Consider the following 23,577-nt stretch of genomic DNA (forward strand, 5'->3'; position numbering starts at 1 on the left):
ACTTGCATTTCCCTATTGACTAATGGTGTTGAGCATCTTTTCATATGGCTATTAGCCATTTGTATATCTTCTTTGGAGAAATGTTGATTCTATTCAAGTCCTTTGCCCATTTTTAAATTGGGTTGCTTGTCTTTTCATTGTTGAGTTGTAAGAGTTCTTTATATATTATGGTTATAAGTCCCCTGTCAGATATATGAATTGTAAAATTTTTTTCCCAATCTGTGCATTATCTTTTCACTTTGTTAATGGTGTCTTTTTTTTTTTTAAAAGAAGGATATTTATTTTACTTTTTTTTTTTAAAAGAATTCCTTTATTTTTATTTTTTATTTATTTATTTATTTATTTTTGGCTGTGTTGGATCTTCGTTTCTGTGCAAGGGCTTTCTCTAGTTGCGGCAAGCGGGGGCCACTCTTCATCGCGGTGCGTGGGCCTCTCACTATCGCGGCCTCTCTTGTTGCGGAGCACAGGCTCCAGACGCGCAGGCTCAGTAGTTGTGGCTCATGGGCCTAGTTGCTCCGCGGCATGTGGGATCTTCCCAGACCAGGGCTTGAACCCGTGTCCCCTGCATTGGCAGGCAGACTCCCAACCACTGCGCCACCAGGGAAGCCCTGTTAATGGTGTCTTGAAGCTCAAAAGTTTTAAATTTTGATGAAATCCAACTTATCTATTTTTCCTGTTGTTGCTTGTGTTTTTGGTGTCATTTCAAAGAAAATATTGTCTAATCCAAGATCACTAAAACTTACTGGTTTTTTCTAAGGTTTTTATAGTGTTATACACTTACATTTAGGTCTACAATCTTTTTTTTTGTTAATTTAACATATGATGTGAGGTAGTGATCCAATTTCATTCTTTTGTGTGTGGAAATACTGTTGTCCAGCATCATTTGTTGAAAAGACTTTCTTTCCCTATTCAATTGTCTGGGTACCCTTGTAAGAAATCAATTGATCTTAAATGTGAAGGTTTATCTCTGGACTCTCAATTCTATTCCATTGATCTAGATTTCTATCCTTATGCCAGTACTGCATTGTCTTGAACACTGTAGCTTTGTACTACATTTTGAGATTGGGAAGTGTGAGTCTTCCAACTTCTTTCTTCTTCTTCTAGATTGTTTTGGCTATTCTGGGCCCCTTGCATTTCCATATGAAATATGGGATCAGCTTGCCAAATTCTGCAAAAGGCAGCTGGGATTTTTATAGGAATTGTGCTGAATCTGAAGATTGACTGACATCTTAACAATATTAAATATTCTGATCCATGAATATGGGATACCTTTCTACTTATTTAGGTCTTCTTTAACTTCCTTCAATAATATTTTCCCAAGTTTTGTTATTCTTGGTGCTATTGGAAATGGAATTGTTTTTCTTATTTTGATTTTCTAGTTGTGCGTTGCTGGTGTATAGAAATACAGTTGATTTTTGTATGTTGATATTGTAATCTTGCAAACTTATTGAACTTGTCTATCAGTTCTAAACTTTTTTTTGATATGTATGGATTCCTAAGGAGTCTCTGTATACAAGATCATGTTACCTGTGAATAGACATGGTTTTACTTCTTTTCCAGTCTGGATGTCTTTTGTTTATTTTTCTGGCTAATTGCCCTGGCTAAAACCTCTAGTACAATGTTGAATAGAAATGGAGAGAGTGGAAATCCTTGTCTTGTTCCTAATCTTAGAAGGAAAGCCTTCTGTTTCATCATTAAGTACATTCTTAGCTGTGGTAAGGCCCTTTATCAGGTTGAGGAGGTTCCTCTTCTATTCCTAGTTAGTTGAATGTTTTTTATCATTCAACAAACTAGGAATTTTTTCAAATGCTTTGGTGTTGAATTTTGCCAAATGTTTTTTCTGCACCTATTGAGATGATTTTGTGTTTTTTGTTAACCTTGTTAGTTAATGTTCATTATAAAGACAATTTTGTAATGACTAATATTCCATGGTGTGGATTTTTTAAATAAAGCTCTTTTTATAGGCATTTAGGTTGCTTCCAACTTTTTGCTTTTATAAATAACACAGCAGTTACTAAATCTTTTACCTCTTCTCTGATCATTTCCTTAGGATAAATTCCCAGAGGTGGAATTCCTGGCTATGAACCCTTTGAAGACTTTTAACATACAAGAACAATGCATTTAGAAAAAAATCATAAATATTAGAACAAGAAGAGACCCTTTATGAGATTTAGTAAAGCTCTCTCATGTCACAGATGAGGAAACACACTCAGAAAGGTAGAGTGACTTACTCAAAGTCACACGGCTGCTTAGTAATCATCTAGTGAATAGACCAAGCTTATTCCAGGCTTTAAAATTCCTAGGATTCTTAGACTTGGACCTGTCAAGATAACAGGACTCCATTGAAGTTCCCAAAGTAGTTAGGTTATTAATCTAACTAAACTGTGAGAATTTTTGGAACAGTTTAAATTGCAACAGAGAAAAAATATCAGGGCAAGCATATGCCAATTTCTTACTTTCTCTCTCTCTCTCTCTCTCTCTCTCTCTCTCTCTCTCTCGCTCTCTCTCTCGCTTGTTTGTGGGGAGGGGGATGGGGGGTTTATGACAACTACTAACTTAAAGTTTTAAAAGTCAGCCATAGGTCTTTAAAAAAAAAAAAAAAATTAGGGCTATTAAGTAGACCTAAAGGTCTACTTAGGTCTAATTAAGTAGACCTAAAGCTTTAGAATTATAAAAGAATTTCTAAAGAATGAACTATTTTTTAAATTATATATCAAATTATGGCAAGTAATAATTTGAAATAAACTGTAACCAACACAATAAAATTCTTAGTTAATCCTTAAAAATTTCCAAAGGATAAAATGCTACTTTGAAACAAAGCGTCAATACAGTCTCCTGATATTTGTGGTATTCTTCTTTATATCTTTTTTTTTTTAACTTTTTTTTGGGGGGGGGTTTATTTATTTATTTAATTTATTTATTTTATGGCTGTGTTGGGTCTTCGTTTCTGTGCGAGGGCTTTCTCTAGTTGTGGCAAGTGGGGGCCACTCTTCATCGTGGTGCGTGGGCCTCTCATTATCGCGGCCTCTCTTGTTGCGGAGCACAGGCTCCAGATGCGCAGGCTCAGTAATTGTGGCTCACGGGCCTAGTTGCTCCGCGGCATGTGGTATCTTCCCAGACCAGGGCTTGAGCCCATGTCCCCTGCATTGGCAGGCAGATTCTCAACCACTGCGCCACCAGGGAAGCCCCTATATCTTTCTGGGCTTGAAATGTGTGTAAGACCTCCTGAACGTTTGCACACTGGTTAAAAATTTTGCAGAGGCCCTGTTACAGTTTCAGAATGTTTATAAAGCAAGCTGAAATAGATGCTCTTGGGTAGGAAAGGAGGTGAGGGGCAGGGGAAGGAGCTACGCACACATGTGGTCTCACCTGCAGTCAGGTTATCCTGATCCTGCGGGGAGCTCTGGAGCATGCATTGTATCACAGAGCTCCTTCTGCCTTTTGTCATCCCCTTTCTCAGTACCTCACTAGTTGTTGGCAGCCCGGAAGGGGTGGTGTATAAGCTCCCTGGCAGGGCTGCTCATTTTGGCCAAGATCAGTCATGCAGAGAAGGGACAGGTATAAGCCATTAGCAACGACACTCCCAGCAGCTGGGGGATGGGTGCCTGGAAAATATCGATAGATCTGAGCGTGACACCAGTGACCTTATAGGAGGATGTGTTTCTTTCATCTCTATTGCCGGGGACACTTAGTAGTGAGCTAAAAGCAAACAATACTATCATCCCCACCTCACAGTAGCCACACAGCAGGAGACAGTAACCCTGGGAACAGATGTCATGGCCATATATGTAATCCTCTGCCATACCCTGTTTTCCTTTTGGGGTCCAGAAAGCAACTGAAGAATGTTGTTTATTCAAGCAGTGGTCTTCCACTCCCATCACTTGAGTTCCTAATTGCAGGCATGACGTGTAGAAGCATTTGATAAAAATAATAAGACCCCTTTTTGTGTCTCATGTACTTGATAGATTTTCTGACTATTCTCAAATGCTGAGAGATTTTATGACTCTCTCTGTGTTAAAATATCAAAAGGAGCAAATTGGCTCTTGGCCTGGGAAGGAGGCCTCCATGAGGGGGGCCAGGCTGTAGCAGGGGGTGGTCACCGTCGGTGGCGCTGCCTGTACTGACCTCAGGGGAAGGGGCTTGGCCTTCTTGGTGATTCACTCATTCTCTGCAGTAAAGGGAATGGGTGTCATCAGCTGGTGGGTCAGGTGTGTCGTGGGAGTGGAATCAACGCAGAGAAGGAAATCAGAAAGTATGCTGGGCTGTTTCAGGTAGAGGCTTAAGGCTCATTGCAAAAGGAGGGAGCAGGTGGGCTCCTGTACCACCCAAGCATCTCTTGTTTGAGTGGCCTGATTGCTTCAGTTGCACCAGCAGTAAGACGCCTACACGCAGTCAGCCATCCCCTAGCAGGTTTACTGAGACCTGTGTGTGCCAGTTTCTGCAGAAGAAGGTCCTGGTCCTTGAAAAGCTCATGGTCTGGTGATCAAGGCAGAAAGGGAACAGACAGAAAGTCTTCCTGTGGGGTAACTGCTAATGGGAGGGGAGTAGGGCTGGGGGAGGGATGCACAGAGGAAGGGGCACTAAACAGGGTCTTTCAGAAGGGGCTGGACCACCCAGTTCACACAGGCCATCTGGGGGTCTTGGAGCACTTGACTCCAAGTTCACATGGTGTGGAAGCCAGGTCCCTCCCAGGGAGAAGTCAGATCCTCTGGGCTCGAGGGAAGAAGGGCTGCTCCAGCCTAGGGGTGGCTGGCAATTGCCTCTTGTAAACAGTCTCTGCTCACCAGCACTTTGAAGGTCAGGTACCCGCTTAACAGAGGTGTCTTATTGTCTCTTACAGGGAGAGGTTGTGGAGTATGTGGATGACCTCTTGGAGCTGGAGGAGACCAGCTAGCCCCCAGCAGCCAGAGAGACTTCCTCTCGATGTTCAGGAAACACAGATTCTTTGTCTTCCTTTTCCTAATAGTACAAGTTGTTGATACCTCGGAGCCTTCTCTTTACTCTGTGAAGTGAAAGGGAAGCCCCCATCTCTCACTACAGCTAACCAGGGGTGAGCCTGCCTTCCACGCGTCCACACCTGCCCCCCCCCCTTACACCTGCCCCCGCTCTTCACACCTGCCCCCCATCTTCACACCTGCCCCCCATCTTCACACCTTCCCCCTTCACACCTGCCCCCTTCACACCTTCCCCCTTCACACCTGCCCCCTTCACACCTGCCCCCCAACACTTGCCCCCATCTTCACACCTGCCCCCCCTCTTCACACCTGCTTCCCATCTTCACACCTGCCCCCCTTCACACCTGCCTCCCATCTTCACACCTTCCCCCTTCACACCTGCCCCCCTTCACACCTGTCTCCCCCTCTTCACACCTGTCTCCCCATCGTCACACCTGCCTGCCCCCCATCTTCACACCTGCCTTCTCCATTTTTATACCTGCCTTCTCACCATTTTGGTTAGAAGGACAGTTTTCCATGGATAGTTTTTTTCTTTTCCCAGAAAATCAATATTATTTTTTAAATAAGAAAAATACTCCTAAAAGGTGATAATTATAAAAACCTGCTCTAGCCTTTCTGCTTTTCCACATTTTGGTTTTGTTTCTCCCCATCCCCTGATCCAGCAAAGATGGTGAGGACAAAGGCTAAACTTCTCCTCATGATGGTCTGTACACGGTCTGACCTGCATTTTTTCTGGCACCCATTGAAAAAGAAGTTGGGTAGACAGGGTCGAGTACAGAAATGTGGCTTTTGCCCAACACTTTCACATGTCCAAAGTCTTACAATTGTTGGTAGATCCCATCTGAGGACAGTGCTCAGCCGTTAGTCTCAGAGTTGGGAATGGAAGGAAGCAGAGGGAAGCTAGTTTCATTCACTCTTTCAACAAATATTTACTGAGCACCTACTACGTGCTAGGCTTTTACCTGGGCACTGCAGATACTGCACAGAAAAACAGAAAAAAAAGTCCCTGCCCTCACGGAGCCTATATTCTTCAGGGAAAGACAGACAACAGATAAACAAAAATAAATATGTACAAGGCATCAGAGGGTGATCATTGCTATGGAGAAAAATTAAGCAGGGAAGGGGGTAAGGAGGCCTGGAGATGAGGCTGCAGTTTTTGTTTTGTTTTTTGAATTTTTTGGCCGCAGCGCATGTGGGATCTCAGTTCCCCGACCAGGGATCAAACCCGGGCCCCCTGCAGTGGAAGCATGGAGTCTTCACCACTGGACCGCCAGGGAAGTCCCAAGGCTGTAGTTTTAAATAGAGTGGTCAGGGAAAGCCTCAGCAAGGTGACGGCAGAGCAGAGACCTAGGGAAGTGGGTCTCAGGGCAGAGCATTCCAGGCCAGAGGGGGCAGCGCGTGCAGTGCCCAACTGTGGGGATGCGCTTGTGTGGTCCGGGGACAGTAAGGAGGCCCAGGGGAGGCGTGGGCCAGGGGCAGAATGGAAGGAGGTGAGCATAAGTGTGTGGGTGGGAGGGTGGATGGCTCAGCCTTGCCGGCCAGCGTAAGACCACTGACTTCTGCCCTGAGTGGGGTGGGAGCTGTGGAGCAGAGCGGAGCCTGCGCTGACTTGCGTTTTACAGGGAGCACGCCAGCTGCCATCCTGTGAGAAACCTGGAAGTGAGCAAGGCTAGAAGCAGGAATACCAATTAGGGGATGGCTGCAAAAACCCAGGCAAGGGGGATGCGGGCTCGTCCCCGGGCGGTAGCAGGAGAGACATGGTGAGGAGTGGTCAGATTGCGGATTTTTTTTTGAAAGCAGGGCCAATAGGATTTGCTAACAGATTGGCCGTAGAGCATAAGAGGGAAAAAGAGAGAGGCTCGAGGTGACCTCGAGGTTTTGGGCCTGAAGCACGGAAAGGATGGAGTTGCCATTTCCTGAGATGGGGAAGATGGCTGGGTGGGTAAGTAAGGCATTCGGTGCCAAGCAGCTGTCTGAGGCTGGGATGCCAGGTTCAGGCTGCAAATCAAATTGGAGCGTTTTCTCAGGTGAGGTCATTAGCAGAGCCTAAGTCAGGGATCCAGTGGGGAGTGGGTCCCAGGGTGGGACTGCAAGGCAGGCAGGGCCCGTGCTTGGGTGCCCTGCCCCAGGACCCCATCAGTGGAGGCTCTTTATCCGCACACGCTTGAGCCTCCTGGAAGCTCCGGGCTGCGGCTCTTGCCGGCTGTACGAGGACATGCAAGGAGGCCTGACTCTGTCCACCTCTCTGTGCCCACAGAGCTTCCCTCTGGTCCTCCCCCTCGGAGCCCGGGTGAGCTTTCTGTGGGTGAGGATGTTCCCCACAGGGTTGCCTGGTGGTGGGCGGAGGTTCTCCTTCACTGTCTGAGGTTGGCCTCTTTTCGCTGGGGACTGAAAGCGCCTCCACCCCCATCCTAGCAATGTCCCCTGGGAAAGAAACCCTGGGGACAGTAGGATCAACACCGTCAGCACTTTGCTTTGCTTGAAGGCTGTGGAACCAAATTACTAAGTTTTTACTTCGAAAGAAGCCAAACCAATTAAATGAAAAAAAAAAAAAGTGGGGCGATTCTTCCAAAACCACCATGAAAAAACCCCAGCTCGCAGGCTGCATTCAGCGACCTCAGCCCAGTACCTCCCTGAGCGGGTTTTCTTGGAAGAACCTAGAAGAATCCTGGATTGAGACCTTGTGGGCTCAGCATTAGTCTGGCCTGTCTTTTGAAAAAAACAAAACAAAACAAGACACATTTGTAAGCTTTGTGGGAGCTTTCAGACCGAAACGAGGATGCCTTGCTTGTCCTCTGACCCACCTGCACGCAGCCCCACGGGTACTGTTAGGTTTCCACCCAGGGAGGCTGCCCACCACGGGGCAGGGGGTTCTCTCCAGCCCCAATGCCTCTCAGGCAGCCCAGGCAGGGGCCTACACTGGGGAGGGTCTCAAGGCACCCCCTGCACCTCTGTTAATGTTCACACTTTACCTTAGCAGGGAAGGGCTGGGGGCAGGTTTGTGTGTACCTAAAGGTTTAAAAGCAACTGATGGACTGAAATGTTGTACATACCACGCTATTCAATGTACTAATATCTTTCTGAGTTTGAGGCTTTCTAATTACTGCCACTAACCTGTTGTGCTCACCTCTGGGATCCAGAACCACTGGGTCCGTTGCCCACAAATGCCGCCTTTGGAAACGTTGCTTTTAGGAGTTCTTACTAAGGGAATTTTAAGAGCACAAAAATTTTATTGAACCAAACTCAGTGGCAAACAGAAAATGATTTGTTAGATTGTCAGTGGGAAAGAGTTTATTATGACTGCTGGTGGAATCAACAGTGGCCCGTTTCTGCCAACATTGATGGAAATAACGTTTTTAAGTTTTAAATGTGAGATGTAAACCTAAACTACTTCAGTTTTTTTTTTTTTTTAATTCAATACTTAAACTGTGGGGAGAAGGTGGATTGGAGCCAGAGAAAACATTCTCATTTAATAGTGTTTGCACATGGAACGGCAGCACAGTTTGTAGCGAGGCTCTGAGAAAAACCCACAACTAATCCTTCATCGCAGCTGTCCGAACTCTTGACCATCTGCCATCTCCCAAACAGCGACTTCTTTTTTCTGGTGACTCCAGGCTTGAATGACCTAGTGTGGAGAGTTTAAACTATATACAAGGAGGCGGGTGGGACGGGAAGGGACCTTAAGTCAGCCTCAGCCAAAGGTTTTGTGCATAGGACTTCCTGTGCCTGCAGCCCGTCCCCGGGGCATCTCCCTGAGAGGGAATTCACCAGGACGGCCCAGCTTCGCCTTCACTGACCCACTCCTACCCCAGAAACAAGTCAGGAGCAGCCGTGGAATGTGCCACAGCAGAATGTTCTGTCCCGGAGGTGGGCACAGTGAGTACCATACCCTAGGCCTAAACTGCGCCCCACCTCAAATCTGGCTTCGGCGGCTCGTTGAATGAGTGAGTTGACTGGCTATCCTCTTGGAGCTGATAGCGTAAGATTAATGGTGCCTCCTTTTACGAGAAAAAGAGTGGGAAGAAATAAGCAATTTCTTAACTGTACCAATAGAAACAAGATGGCCCACTTTTGCCACACTACAAAGGTTGTTGCCGATATCTTTTCCACCTCCTCTCCTTGGGTCAGGGCAGTGGGTACAATTTCACTCTGTGGGAAATTAGAATCACATTAAATGTTTTACTTTGCTAATTCTTTTTTTTTTTTTTTTTTGACCGCACAGCATGCGGGATCTTAGTTCCCCGACCAGGGATCCAACCCGTGCCCCCTGCATTGGAAGCGTGGGGTCTTAACCACTGGACCAGCAGGGAAGTCCCTTACTTTGCTTATTCTTGACTGCCTTCTCTCTCTGTCTGGTGGTGGGGCTGTCTTAACCACACCCAGTCATTCTAGGACGCGTGTTGTAATGAGCTGCTTTCTCAGGTCTGTGAGGTTTCGGATGTGCATCTAGTGAAGCAGAACCCTCACCCAAGGACTGTTGGCTGTCACGCAGAGGGGGAGTCCTTGCCAGCCATGGGCGGGCCCAGAGCCTTCAGGAGATGCAGGCTCCTTCCTCTCCCCAGGAAGACTCTCTTTCAGAGAACTGGGATCTCACTAGGAAAACACTGGGAATCCAGGGCTTGCTTTGGATCTGATGAGCTGGTCCCTTGCTGCCAAGGTCTGAGAAGTGACAAAGTATTTTAACGAGGACCAAAAGCCTCCAGGCATGACAGCCAACAGCTACTGTGTTCCAGGCCTATCACCCAAGGACCAGCAAGGAGAAAGAAAAGCGTAGAAGGAGGCAGGTGGAAAGAGTGAGGAACCAGCCAGGGCAAAACGAGACCCATGGCCCAGAGAGTTCACACACATCGGCTATTGGAAGAGGAGGTGGAGGACACAGGGATTCTGTTGATGTCAGCCCAGGAATTCCGGAGGATACAGTGGAAGAGTCTGGACTGAGCAGGAGGGGCGGTGTAGGCAGTAAGAGTTTACCCATCAATGGACGTCTTAAGTCCTGATCTCTTGAAGCAAAGCCTTGTGCGAGAGACGGGGTGCTCTCAGGAGAAGGGAAGCAGGAAGGAGCTGGAAAGGGTGTGGTCTCGTTGGAGACCAGCCTCAGCATGATCCCATGGGAGCTCTCCCACCTTGAGGCAAGGAGGCCGGCCTTCTGTGTGCTTGTGTCCATTACTCACTGGCTGCATGCAGGGTGCTGCATGGGTTGGGGGGTGTGAGGGGCTAACTCCTGGGTGACGGAACTCCCATTAGGCTGAGGATAATTCTCTGGGTGAGAAGGGTACGCGTATGCATTTATGAGCATTTTAGCAGCCAACAGGGCAGCAGGAGGAGGGTTCACCTGCCTGTTGGTGGGCACCAACAGTGTCCACAACATTGGGTGGCTTGGGAGGGGTCATACCCGGTGTTCGCAGAGGTAAAGAGGGACATAAGGCAGATGGGACCGGTGCTGACGGTCTCTGAGCTGGGTTACTCCATTCACGCCTCCAGATCTGTTGTCCACCTTGCCCTGTGCCCCTGGGTAGACATTGCCTGGGCTCCCTCACCCTCGACTGCCGCTGACCGCAGCTGGGACTTGCTGGCAAGGGACTGCAGGCTGAGAGAAGAGGTCCAGGTCTTTAAAAACCCTGCCTCTCTAGGTCACCGCTGGACAGGGGCTGTATTCTTCTTGAGGCCAGAGCCCTTGTCCCTCGGGGGCTTTCCTGTTGCTGAAGCTCTCGTCTGGGCCCCTAGCTGCCCTCCACCGCACCTTGATGGTTCTCTTAATCCTCCCCAGGCTTTCCTGACCAGTCCCTACCCCTAACTCTCTCTATTGATTCCTTTGACTGTCCCATCAGTTAGGAGAAGGGAAGCGATTTGTTCTGGTCTCTTAGGCCAGTGCTTCTCAAACTTCACCGCATGCACCCATCACCTGAGCATCTTGTCAAACACAGAGTCTGAGTCAGCAGGTCTGGGGAGGGACCTGAGATTCTGCATTTCTAACAAGCTCCTAAGTGGTGTCTGTGCTGCTGGCCTGGGAACCACACTTTGAGTAGCAAGGCCCTGGGCTTTTTGTTGTAGTGAGAGGCATGGTCTCTGGTTGGGGTGAGGAAGATGGAAGGAGGGAGGAGGGGGCAGGAGCTCTGCAGACTCCCCAGAATCCTGCTGTGGGAGGTCACATGGCTGAGAGGCTTAGAAAGGGTGGTCTTAGATCCAACAAGTACTAAGACATTACTTTCAAGACTGCTAGAGAATCCTTTTTAAAAAAACCACTGTGACGTAACGCAGATATAAAATACACTAAGTAACTGTTTGGGGAAATAATTATTTATTTCAAAAATGTCAGAAGCTTTGTGTTAATGGATCCCCACCCCCAAATTTTTGTGAGCAGTAAACATCTACCGGTCTCAAAACACACATAATGACATACAATTTAGGTTTACGGTGTTTTTAAGCATTCCCTTTCTACGTGCATTTTTAGATCCTATAACATTAATTTAGGTGACACCAAATCAATAAAAACTTAAAAACTGATGTGTTGGGTTTATTTTGCAGTTTTATCAAATAATACATTTGCGTGTATTATTTATTTGTAATAAATTTATTAATACATTTGTATTAATATTACCTATTTTTGAGTTGGAGGTGATGTTTCGGCAGCCTCAAATGCTATCCAGGGGCACAGCGATGCCTGACCTCCGTGCAAGACAGACCTCAGGTGTTCCTCATCGGGGCCTCCAGAGCCTCGGCTGGCCTCAAAGCTCAAAATTTATGTGCTTGTAAGCCTGTGGTTCAGTCTTGAGCGTGCATCAGAATCACCTGGAGGGCTAGTTAAAGCACAGATAGCTGGGCCCCACCCCCAGGGTCTCCACTTCATCTGGGGTGGAACCAGAGAATTTGCACCTCTAGCAAGTTCCCAGGTGATGTTGATGCCACTGGTCTGAGGTGAACCCTCCTCCTGCTGCCCTGTTGGCTGCTAAATGATGCTCTGTCATCATAAGCGAGATGTGCTGAGTCACCATAAGATGATTGAGACACCGTGAACTGAGTGCTCAACAGCCGTGGGGAGTCCATCCTGTGCTCAGGCTGTTTCTAGAGGGCTCACAATCGCCACAACAGGGTAAAGAACAGATCGGCACAGATCATTTCATATTCCTTTTCAATTCCTCTGCTTCTCTATCAGGTAGGTACCCATGCTTGGTATCCTAGCCCTTGGCCCTCTTGAAACATTTTTTCCCTCCTAGCTCATTCTCTCTTCCTGGAGTTCAGAGAAATGGTTAATCCTGAGAAAGGAAACCGAGGACTGAGTTTTGTTAGTCCTGGCAAAAACTCTAAGACATTCCTAGGCACAGACTGGTCAAGGACAACCAGGCCACTGCTTCTGAGAGGAAACGGTGCTTACCGGTACAAAGCAAACCTTGTTTTTTAAAAAAACGATGGGCTGTCCCACAGGATAGAGGGAACGGGGTGGACGTGTGTCCCACCACTCCTCCCCTCCCCCCCCAACCAAACATCTGTCGTAAATTCTTTCCAATTTCAACAAACAATTTTAAAAATCTCAAAGCTTCTAGACTATGTCCTGGTTCTTGGCTCATATGCCCTCAGCAACGTCACAGCATTAAAAGGAAATAACCCATTACTCTTCCATATCCCACTCCCAGCAATTAAATATCTATATCCGAAATAACACTGCTCTCAAATGCTCTGTACATCACATCTATTTCGAAAATTCCATGTCTCAGGCTCATTCATTTTCTTTCTTAGAAAAAAGAAAAGACAACTGTATGATGAAGAGGTGAGTTTTGACCTCTCACTGGAATTAGGAAGCACAGGTCTGGGATTAGTGCAACAGGTTCCAGGGCAGATGGTCAAGGGGATGCTGAGGTGTGTGAAGATGCCACCAAAGCCTCCCTGCCCTGCCAGGTGCCTCCAGAGATGCTTCTCAGCCTAGAAAACAAAGACCTGAGAAAAAGAAGACGAGCCCTACTCCACTTGTTTCGTGCGCTAGTGAATTGTCAGTGTTTCTCAATGTGATATGTCACAGTTTATCTTCCTCCCAAGGGGCTTCGGGCGAGCCCCCCAAGGTGGCTAGACCTTCTCCATCTCAATCTGCTGGTGGTAGTGACCAACCTGCCGCTGGCCAACATTCAGCTTGTACACGGAGCTCTTGCGCTGGCACCTGCGGTAGCCCCACACCGCCCCCATGCCCGCCAGGAACAGCAGCAGGCACAGGACCGTGACAATGGTGGCAACGATGGGGCCTCTGCTGAGGCTGGGACACTTATCCCCTATGCAGGGCTCCAAGGTTGGAAGAAGCTCCTCGCTTGCACCTGGGCCGGGGACTTCCTGTCCCAGGAGGTCCTCAGACAGCAGGTACGGAAAGGTATCCTGGACCTCAGGGGCAGTGATTTCCGTTGGAGTCTGGGTGGCCGCCATGACAGTTGAGGGAATGAGGTCTGACGGCTTTTGGATGGCGGTTGTCACCGTCTCCAGGATAGAGCTGGTGAGCTCATAGGGTAGGGTGGACATGGGAGGCTTCTCTGTGGCATATCTCCAAGGAACAGTCGACTGGTCCCTGGTCAAGTCACCATCCCCCTTGCTGGGACTCTCAGTTTCAGACACACTCATGGGTCTGAGAGCCAAAGCTTCTACATCTAGTGTTTGAGTTGGAAGAACTGAACGATGGGTTGTGTCCTCACTGAGTGTGAGGGTGGTACTCCTGGGCTTCTTAACTTCCACAAGAGCAGGCTGATTGGGTGTAACTAGGATGGTTTCTTCCAGCCCTACTGATCGATTGCCCTTGTCCTCCTCTTCCTCCTCTTCTGGCTCTGTCTTCCTCCAAGCCCCATCGGTCACAGGGTAGCCATCTAACCAGGACTCATCGCTGCTGCTCACCATTGGGTCACCTGCCTTGCTGTCATTCCTGCCCACAAATGGCCCCAAGGGACCATCAGTGCTGCTGTAGATGACCCTGGTTTCTGGCTCACCTGGGGCCAATGTGGTGCCACTGTGGTTGTCTCCAGCAGGAAAATGCTTTTTGGTGTCCTCGTCCATCTCCTTTTCCAACTCGGGCTTGTGGAAGGTCTCATCAGGAAACCAGAACATGTACTTCTGGTTTTGTCGGGATCCTGGCAGGTCTGTGGGGACACCGCTCCCAGTGCTGGGCAAACCTGTGGTTGGCGCAAAAGCTGTATCCTGGGCTGTGTCTTCTCTCCCCACAGAAATAGAGACCAGATGGTCCTGCTTTGGAGCCTCCTCAGAGGTTTCTCCCTGACCCCTGTCCTCCTCTGCCTCTGTCCGGGAATCCTCCATGAGCTCTCTGAACGACACAGATCTGTCATCAGGAAAATTATCTTCATAGTCAATATGTACCTCACCCCCGTCTGGAAGGAAAGAGGGAAAAGCCTCATTAAGTCCGAGGTCACAGAGCCAGCGTGGAACACAGAAAGGGAAACCAAAAGCATAAGGACTGGAACAAATGAAATAAAACTGTTATTCTCAGATGCTATGACTGTATCACAGATAAACCCAAAGAACCTATATACAAAGTGTTAAACAAATTAACAGGCAAGTTTACCAAGGAAACTGGGTCTACAGTCAACATAAAACATCAACTGTATCTCTATATACCAGCAATAAACAGAAAACAAAAAATTTAAAAGATACCATTTGCCATAGCATAAAAACCCCCCAAACTCCTAGGAATAAATCTAACAAAAGATGTGTAAGATTTCTACATAGAATGGTACAAAGTATTTCTGAGCAAAATTAAAGAAGACTTAAGTAGTGAAGGGCTATCCTATGTTAGTACAATGGAAGTGTAATTGTTAAGCTGTCAATTCTGCCCAAATTGATCTATGTAGATTTAATACAATCCTAATAAACATCTCAGACATTGACAAGCTGATGCTAAAATTTATGGAAATGCAGAGGGCCAAGAATAGACAAGGAAAAAGAAAAGCTGGAGCATGCAAACTAAAAGACTTCAAGATTTACTATAAAACTGGAGTACTTTTTAAGACTGTGTGTGGTATTGGCACAAAGACAGACAATCAAATTACATTAACTTTAAGAACTTCTGTTCATCAAAAGCCACCATGAAGAGAGTTAAAATGCAAGCCACAGAGTTGAAGATAATTGCAACACATATAGCCTCCAAAGGGTTCCAGAATTTACAAAGAACTCCTACAAATCAATAATAAATAGGCAGGGACTTCCCTGGTGGCGTAGTGGTTAAGAATCTACCTGCCAATTCAGGGGACATGGGTTCGATCCCTGGTCTGGAAAGATCCCACATGCCGCGGAGCAACTAAGCTCGCGAGCCACAAATACTGAGCCCGCGTGCCACAACTACTGAAGTCTGTGTACCTAGAGACCATGCTCCGCAACAAGAGAAGCCACCTCAATGAGAAGCCACCTCAATGAGAAGCCTGCACACTGCAACGAAGAGTAGCCCCCGCTCTCCAGAACTAGAGAAAGCCCGTGTGCAGCAATGAAGACCCAATGCAGCCAAAAATAAATAAATAAGTTAAAAATAAATAAATAAATAAATAGGCAGACAAACCATAGAAAAGTTGGCAAGATACTTGAATCAGAACATCACAAAAAGGATATCTAAATAGTCATTTAACATGTGTAAAGAGGCTCAACCTCATTAGCAATAGAGAAATGCTAATTACAGCCATAATGAAATGCCATTTACATAGCACCAGAATGGCTAAAATTAAACAGACCGACAATCCCTAGTGTAAACAAGGATGTGAAGCACGGCAATTCCACTCCTAAGTATGTACCCAACAGTAACGTGTGGACATGGGCACCAAAAGACATGCACGAGCATGTTTATAATAACCAGAAACTAGATACACTTCAAATGGCCATTAATTGCAGAAATGACACATACATTGTCGTACATTCATACAATGAAAATCTGGACATCACTAAAAATGAACCAACCCATGCTTCCCACTACATGGAATCTCACAGCCATAAAATTGTGCAAAAGAAGCCGAGCACAAAAGAGCACATCCTTTTGGGGGTACTGGCAGCATTCTACTTCTTGACCTGTGTGGTGGCCAAATTTCTTTATTTTTTGATAATTTATTAATCTGTTCCCTTATGATTTGTATGTATGTTTTTTCAAACTTTCTAAAAATTGAATGAAAGATCTTTAAATTCTATAGTGGTTTACAATTTTCAACAGTTTCACACACGATTCCATATAATCTCATAATAACCCTTTTTTTTAAATCTCCTACCCCTATGTTGCTCCTCCCCCTTCCCTCTCCCCACTGGTAACCACTAGTTTATTCTTGATATCTGTGAGTCGGCTTCTTTTTTGTTTTATTCACTAGTTTGTTTTATTTTTTAGATTCCACATATAAGTGATATCATTGTATGTATGTTTTAATTAAATAAAAAAGTATCTTTTGAAACTCTGATTTGCTCTTTGTAAGACTTCTGGGTTGTGAGATGTGCTGTGAAGTATCCTGAATCCAGCTGAGTGAGAAGGAAGACGGGCCACACAGGCAGGAGCCCAGAATGTAAGGACAGCTTGGTGAGGTAGGAACCATGCTGGTTAGGAAGGTCTCAAGTAGCTGTGTCCTCAGAAGAGAGCAGCCCGCTGAGCTTGCCCTTCTCAATGGTCTTTGAAAGTCACATCCTACTACAAGATACAATTATTTTATTTTTGATTTATTTTTAAATTTTTTGGCTACAGTGGGTCTTCGTTGCTGCACGTGGGCTTTCTCTAGTTGCAGCGAGCAGGGGCTACTCTTCATTGCGGTGTGTGAGCTTCTCATTGCGATGGCTTCTCGTTGCAGAGCACGGGCTCTAGAGCGCACAGGCTTCAGTAGTTGCGGCAAAGCTCGGGCTCAGTAGTTGTGGCACACAGGCTTTGTTGCTCTGCAGCATTTGGGATCTTCCCGGACCAGGGCTCAAACCTGTGTCCCCTGCATTGGCAGGCAGATTCTTAACCACTGCGCCACCAGGGAAGTCCAAGACATGATTATTAAATAGAAAGGTTTCCTATGCTATTGTGATATAATAACATACATATTTGGTCTTTGGTTCCCGGCACAGAGCTCCTAAAACCCTTGGAATTTCCTGAGTGATAGGGGTGACAGGAATATTTTTTGTTACGCGTAACAAGTTTCTTTGACCATACCTGAGTTATGTTAATGAGGTGACTCTGTGGGCCCCTAGAGAGCTTCAGGATGGGGGCTGGTTGTCAGAGGAACCAACCACGTGATTAGAGGGTTGGACCTTTCAGCCCCACCCCCACCTAGGGAGAGGGGCTGGAGATTGAGCTGATCGCCAAGGCCAATGATTTAACCAACCATACCTACATAATGAAATCTCCATAAAAACCCTTAAACTACAGGGTTTCAAGAACTTCCAGGTTGGTGAATGCATCCAACGTGCTGGGGAGGAATACACCCCAGGTTCACAGGGACAGAAGCTCCTGTCCTCGGGATCTTTCCAGACCTTGTCCTATGTACCTCTTCATCTGGTTATTCAACCTGTATCCTTGTAATATCCTTTATAATAAACTGGTAACTATAAGTAAAGTCCTTTCCTGAGTTCTGTGAGCTGTTCTAGTAAATTGTCAAACCTGAGGAGGGGGTTGTAAAAACCCCCAATTTATAGCCAGTTGGTCACAAGCCCAGGTGACCTGGATTTGTGATTGGCATGTAAAGTGGAGGCAGTCTTGTGGGACTGAGTCCGTAATCCACGGGTTCTGCACTAACTCCAGGTAGGTAACGTTAGAATGGAATTGGACTGTAGGACGCCCAGCTGGTGTCCAGAGATTTGGAAAATTGGTTGTTGGTGTGAGGGCTCCCCCTCCACTGCCCCCCACCTCACCACATTTGGAGTCAGAAGTGTTCTGCAGGTGGAAACAAAGCTCAGGAGTTTCCCCCTACTTCACTCTGCACCTTAAAAAGGGCAAAATGCAAAGATCTCCAGCACCAAGGTCTGGATGGAATGCTGAGGTGTGGTGCGTTCCTGGGCTCTGAAACTGGATTAGTGGGCATTCGGTTTATTTCTAATAAGTCTCCTTATCTTGCTTATTTAATGACTTGCAGAGTTATAAACACATTTAAAAATCCTTTCTGATCTGCTGCTAAAATTTAAGCCCATTCATTTTACTTTTCATTATTATATTTGTGACCTTTGATGTTACTACTATGACTCGATGAAGGCTGCTTCATAGATACTAAAACCCCCATCAGGTGGAAGAGGTTAACTACATGATGACCAGTCTGTAGCCATGACATAAGCTGCCACAATTCTGAGAACTGGCCTCAAAGAAATGGGAACAAACAGACCCTGGAACTGAAGATTAACTGTACCTAAAACAAGATGATGGTGGTCAGACCATTGGTGGATGACCAATTTCAAGATGACGGTCAGAGCTGACTGTGCTGTTTCTGCATGTAGCCCCCTCCCTCTGCCTATACAAGCTCTTGCCCACTGATTGTCAGTGGGGGGAGTCGGTCTTTGGACAGGAGACTGCCCTCCCCTCTCGGTTGCTGGCCTTTGGAATAAAGCAAACTTTCCTTTCCACCAACCTTGCCTCTTTATTGGCTTTTGAGCGGCGAGCAGCTGGACCCACTTTAGGTAAGTATTTGGCTCCCAACCTGAGACTGTGCTCTCGCGATATCTGGCTCCCGGGTTTTCCCGACCAGAGCCGCCGCCATGAAGACGCGCCGGGATGGTTGCGAGGAGCTTGCTGCTCGTGGCTCGCTGGCCCTGAGAGGGGGTTTGGGAGGACGTTCCTAGCAGTTGTCGAAACTATTTGTTTCGGGGCTCCTCCCTGTTTCTTCCCAGCTCGGCACTGGCTGCCAGCGTACGCTTTCCTTTGGTGGAACGGAAAGATGCCTCCGGACGAGCTGACGAGCTCCAAGACCGAGGTAAGTCCAGTGGTGTGCACCCGGCAAACTTCTCTTTTGAGCACCAAGTATTATTTGGGCATTTTGCCAATTGGTTCTGATGTGTGTCTGACGTTGAGAACCGTTTGTGAGCACTGAGTGTCATTTGGGCATTTTGCCAATTGGTTCTGAGGTGTGTCTGAGGTTGAGGACCGTCTGTGTTGGGAAGTGTTTGTTTGGGACTCCATATTGGTCATCCTCTCAGAGTATTTGTGACAGTTCTGTCTTCTGGTGTGTGGACAAGTCCTCTCTGCCTTTGTATCCCCAGCACTCAGCGTGGTGCTTGGCACATAGTAGACACTCTGGAAATATTTGTTGAATGAATAAACGCGTGAGTGAAGAAGTGAACAAGTGAGTGATGGAAGCCCGTTTTGATTAAGCTTGATTCAGTCTGGAAGTCCATCAGCCAGGGCATTATTTGGTGCTTGACAGTAGCAAAGAATGTTAAACAACCTCTTAGTCCTAGGACTGAGCATAATCAATGTTGGCTAAATTCCTTCTCCCATGTAACCCAGCCCATGAGCTTCAGAAGTCAAAAGGCACCTGGAATATGGGCAGGACGTGAGCCATTTTTCTCCTCCCCCATACCTTCTTGTGCAGGAAATACTGGCCTAGCGTATAATGTTAGAGCTGGGGATTTGGGATAGGTCTGCCCACTCTTGCCTGGTGGGCCTGCCTTGACCTGGACCCTTATGGCCAATCTGAGCTGTGTGTGTGTGTGTGTGTGTGTGTGTGCGTGCGTGCGTGTGTGTCTGTCTGTCTGTCCGTCCGGAGGTTCTGCCTTCAGAGCTCCCTGAGCCTAGAGCATCCCTGGATGGCAGCCCAGGGCCCAGAGCCAAGCTCTTCCTGTCTGCCCAGGTTCTCAGGTCAAGGTCTGGCTCAGAAACAGGCTCTCACTGTGTCACAGTTTCGCCAAAACCTCAAATGAAGACACAGACACCAACTGTTTACAAAGAGTCTACTCATGACAAAATATTCCAAGCCTGTTTTTCCCTTCTTGAGTAACAGTAAAGTTTGTTGCTCACTGAATGTCAACCCAAAATTACACTCTGCCTCAAGATGGGGAACATCAGCCCTTTGCCTGCTGAGGTGTAATTTCTCTCCCCTCCCTCTGCTCCCCTGAGTCTGCGCTCTCCTCAACCAACCCTCCAGCCCTCCCCTCCCCCACGCTCTCCTGAAAGCTGGGCTGGCACAACACTGGGCCTTCTGATTTAGACCAACGGGTCCAGGAAATGTAAACTTCATGGGCTCTCTTGGCAAAAACCAAGTCATTCCCTGTGTGTTTATATTTAATTGTTACTTTAGGAAAACCAAAGACTACACATCAATAGAAATCAGGAGTGAAAAGAAAAGGGTCGCCCAGGTCGTGCCTTTATCAGGGGCAGAAGTATTACAGGCCGGGCCCCAGAACCCTGGGCTCTCCCAGTGCTGCCACTTTTCATGTTTTTTCATGTTGTTGCATTTATGGAAGCTCACACATGCCTTCTTTTTCCCTCTGGTCTTGGCTACGCAGCCTTTAAAAATAGTAATTTTGAAAACGACAACCAGACAAGCCAAAAATAACCACTGGTTCAATGAACCTCTGAACAAATATGGCAATATTGACAAAGAAATTCTAAATTCAGTCCAGTCTCTGGCTTTTATTCTATGAAGGAAGTCTGGAAGATGGAGGAAAACAGAAATGGAAGTTAATTTAAGAAAACAAAAGATGGGCTTTAGAAATGAGGGAAAATAGCAAAGGAACTTAGTGAGGGAACAGCTAGTTTACAAAGCAAGCCCTGCACTGCCCTGATGCTTTTTAGAGGCCCCTGGAGAAGCACACAGCCATCATAAAGATGTTGGAATGAGACGTGCCTGGTTTTAATCTTGGCTCTGCTTTTTTTTTTTTTAATAATTCTTTTTTTATTTTTGGCTGCCTTGGGTCTTTGTTGCTGTGCGCGGGCTTTCTCTAGTTGCAGTGAGCGGGGGCTACTCTTTGCTGTGGTGCGCAGGCTTCTCATTGCGGCGGCCTCTCGTTGTGGAGCACAGGCTCTAGGCACGTGGGCTTTAGTAGATGTGGCATGTGGGCTCAGTAGTTGTGGCTTGCGGGCTCTAGAGTGCAGGCTCAGTAGTTGTGGCGCACAGGCTTAGTTGCTCTGCGGCATGTGGGATCTTCCTGGACCAGGGCTCGAACCCGTGTCCCCTGCATTGGCAGACGGATTCTTAACCACTGGACCACCAGGGAAGTCCCTTGGCTCTGCTTCTTTCTGGCTGTCTGACGCAGAAAGTTACTGAACCTCTCTGTCCCTCAGTTTTCCCATCTATCAATTGGAGCCGGCCATTTCTACTTTCAGACTTGTGAAGATGAAATGAGATAAAGTGTATAAAACTCCTCTTGCAGAAAGGAACATGAGGAGACTTGGGGAAGGTGAAAATGTTCTGTATTTTGGTTCTGGTGGTGGTTTCATGGGTGTACACATCTGTGACAACTCAGAGACTTTTATATTTTAAATGGTTACTGTTTATTGTATGCAAATTAAACCTCAGGAAAGTTGTTAAAAAAAACGAAACAAGGACAAAAAACAACTCCAAAACAGAGATGACATGGAACAGGTTTGGCATGGTTTACGACAGCTCTTTTCTCAGTGCCCAAATGGGGAATGGGTCTTGTTTCCACAGCTGCAACAGACCAGGGAAGGGAAAAAGAATAGCTGTCCATTTGTTGTTGGACTCAGAGGTGGCAGGGCTGGTAGAGTGAGGTCAAGCTTGGTGTCACTCACTTTCCTGATCCTACAGACCAGAAAGCACAAACAGAACCATGGAGCTTGGAGTGGAAAATCTTAAAGGCTTTTCAGAGCCTGTCTTAGCAGATACCCTTTGTCAGGGCAGGTTGTCTTTTTTTTGGCCACGCCACGTGGCATGTGGGATGTTAGTTCCCTGACCAGGGATTGAACCTGTGCCCCCTGCAGTCAAAGCTCAGAATCTTAACCACTGGACTGCCAGGGAAGTCCCCAGGGCGAGTTTTAAAGGAGGATCAAGGGGCAAATCAGAGAGCAGGGGTCTATGAGTCTCTCCCTTCCTGGGGTATCTGCAGACCAGGGTAGAGGCCATAGGACCACTGGCTGCTGAGTTAGGAGAGGGCAGAGGTGTTGAAGGCAATGAGCACCCAGGACAGCAAGTAGGGGAATGGTCAGTGTGCCCAGGGAAGCACGTGTGGTACCATGGTCACGTGGCCAGGGGTGGCCACTCGGAGTGCTGGGAGGTCAGAGACTATTCCTAGGGTACAAGTGGCCAGAGATATGGCCTTGAAGATATGGGACTTCGTATAATAAGAAGCCCAAAGAAAACCACATATAGCATGGAAATCTGCGCACATGCGTAAGGAGCAAAGCACCAGGATTTGTCTATAATTAGGGCAACAACCAATCATAGTTGGATACCAAGAACATTAGAGAGGTATGACAAACATTTCATGCTGCCCAACTGGGAATGGAAACCAACTGTGGATTCGGGGAGGAGAATGGAAAACAAAATGGCCAGACCCAGACCTGGACTCTGGGAACCAAAGCTAGAGAAATACCAACACGCAGAGGGGAGAAAATGGCAGTTTAAGAAGTCCCCACCCATTCAGGTTGATGGTCAAGGCTAAAGTCCCTGTGCTAAGTGAGAGATTTCACCAGCACCACTTGAGGCTGGACCATAACGTCGAGGTGAACATACAACCTGGGTGGGCAGTGTGTGCCTGAGGCACCCTCCTGCACTGGCCACTCACTGACCACCCAGGTGGACGTGCCCCTGTTCATTCATGCCCGCTCACCATTCAAAGTTTAAATTTCATCACGCTCGTTCAGGCAGTCCCCAGTTTACTGATTTTTCTTTAAACCACTGCTCTCCTGAACTGATGCTTTAATAAGCAACTAAGTTCTCCACTGTAGTGGACGCTGTCGGTGCTCATGTCCCCTTTCCCAGACCAGTGCACCCATCCCCCAGCTGCTGTGAGCGACGGCAGCTGAGAGTTCACAGCTGCCACTCCTCTGGAGGACTGCCCTTGGAGAAATGGGAGCCTCAGTTAGGGGGGTTGCAACCCGCCTTGCCCTCCGTGCACAGCAGCCTGCAGCCAATGACAGACTAATATGGAGGAACTCAGGCCGGTCCCCTTGCTTCCAAGTGGGACCAACCCTGTGGTGCAATTCATGCTCCCCAGCTCCCCAAGGGATCAGGCAAAGCAAGGATCCAGCTGAGGCCACATCCTTAACTCCTCCCTCTCACCTTCCCTGCCTCCCTTATTCCCTTTCTCCCTCAACAAGCCATGGACATCTGAACAGGCTCTGCTTTTAGAGAATCTAACCCAAGTCATCTAGCCAGTCTTCAAGATGCCCAAACAGTGACAAATTTGAGTGGAACAGTCTTCCTAGTAGCCCTGAGCTCCTAAGCCCCTGCAATCTCCGAGACCAAACTCGTTTGAGCCCCAGGTTCTTTTGTCTTGACTTCCATGGCACCCGAGCCTTGAGGCTCTCTGGGCCTGAAGAGGTCATGAGGGGAATAAGGGGCAGGGGCCCCTGGGGCAGGTTCTGCTAGAGGGGTTGGAGCGGGCTCCAGCACCTCACAGGAAACATAAGGAAACGTTCTGGGCTGGGGGCAGGGGGCTCTTGACAGACAGCCACATGATGTGTAGGGAGGGTTGTGGGCCGAGCCCAGTGCAGAAGTGACAAGTGCTCCCTGGAGGCGAGGGGCAGCTGGGG

At 47.4% G+C, this 23,577-nt stretch overlaps 2 protein-coding genes across 2 annotated transcripts in view; one reads left to right on the forward strand and one right to left on the reverse strand.

Moving 5' to 3' along the window:
* The window catches only part of CRTAP (cartilage associated protein), a 33,877-nt gene extending 28,889 nt beyond the window's left edge, over window positions 1–4,988 (forward strand). The window contains exon 7 of the mRNA XM_082411871.1: window positions 4,841–4,988. Coding sequence (XP_082267997.1) covers window positions 4,841–4,894 — 54 coding nt within the window. The 3' untranslated portion in view covers window positions 4,895–4,988. The remainder of the gene's footprint in view (window positions 1–4,840) is intronic.
* Window positions 4,989–11,914: 6,926 nt separating this feature from the next.
* Window positions 11,915–23,577, reverse strand: part of SUSD5 (sushi domain containing 5) — a 43,488-nt gene continuing 31,825 nt past the window's right edge. Inside the window, exon 5 of the mRNA XM_082411864.1 lies at window positions 11,915–14,308. Coding sequence (XP_082267990.1) covers window positions 13,014–14,308 — 1,295 coding nt within the window. The 3' untranslated portion in view covers window positions 11,915–13,013. The remainder of the gene's footprint in view (window positions 14,309–23,577) is intronic.

This window comes from Balaenoptera physalus (genome assembly GCF_965194825.1).
Source record: "Balaenoptera physalus genome assembly, chromosome: 11".
Taxonomy (NCBI): Eukaryota; Metazoa; Chordata; class Mammalia; order Artiodactyla; family Balaenopteridae; genus Balaenoptera; species Balaenoptera physalus.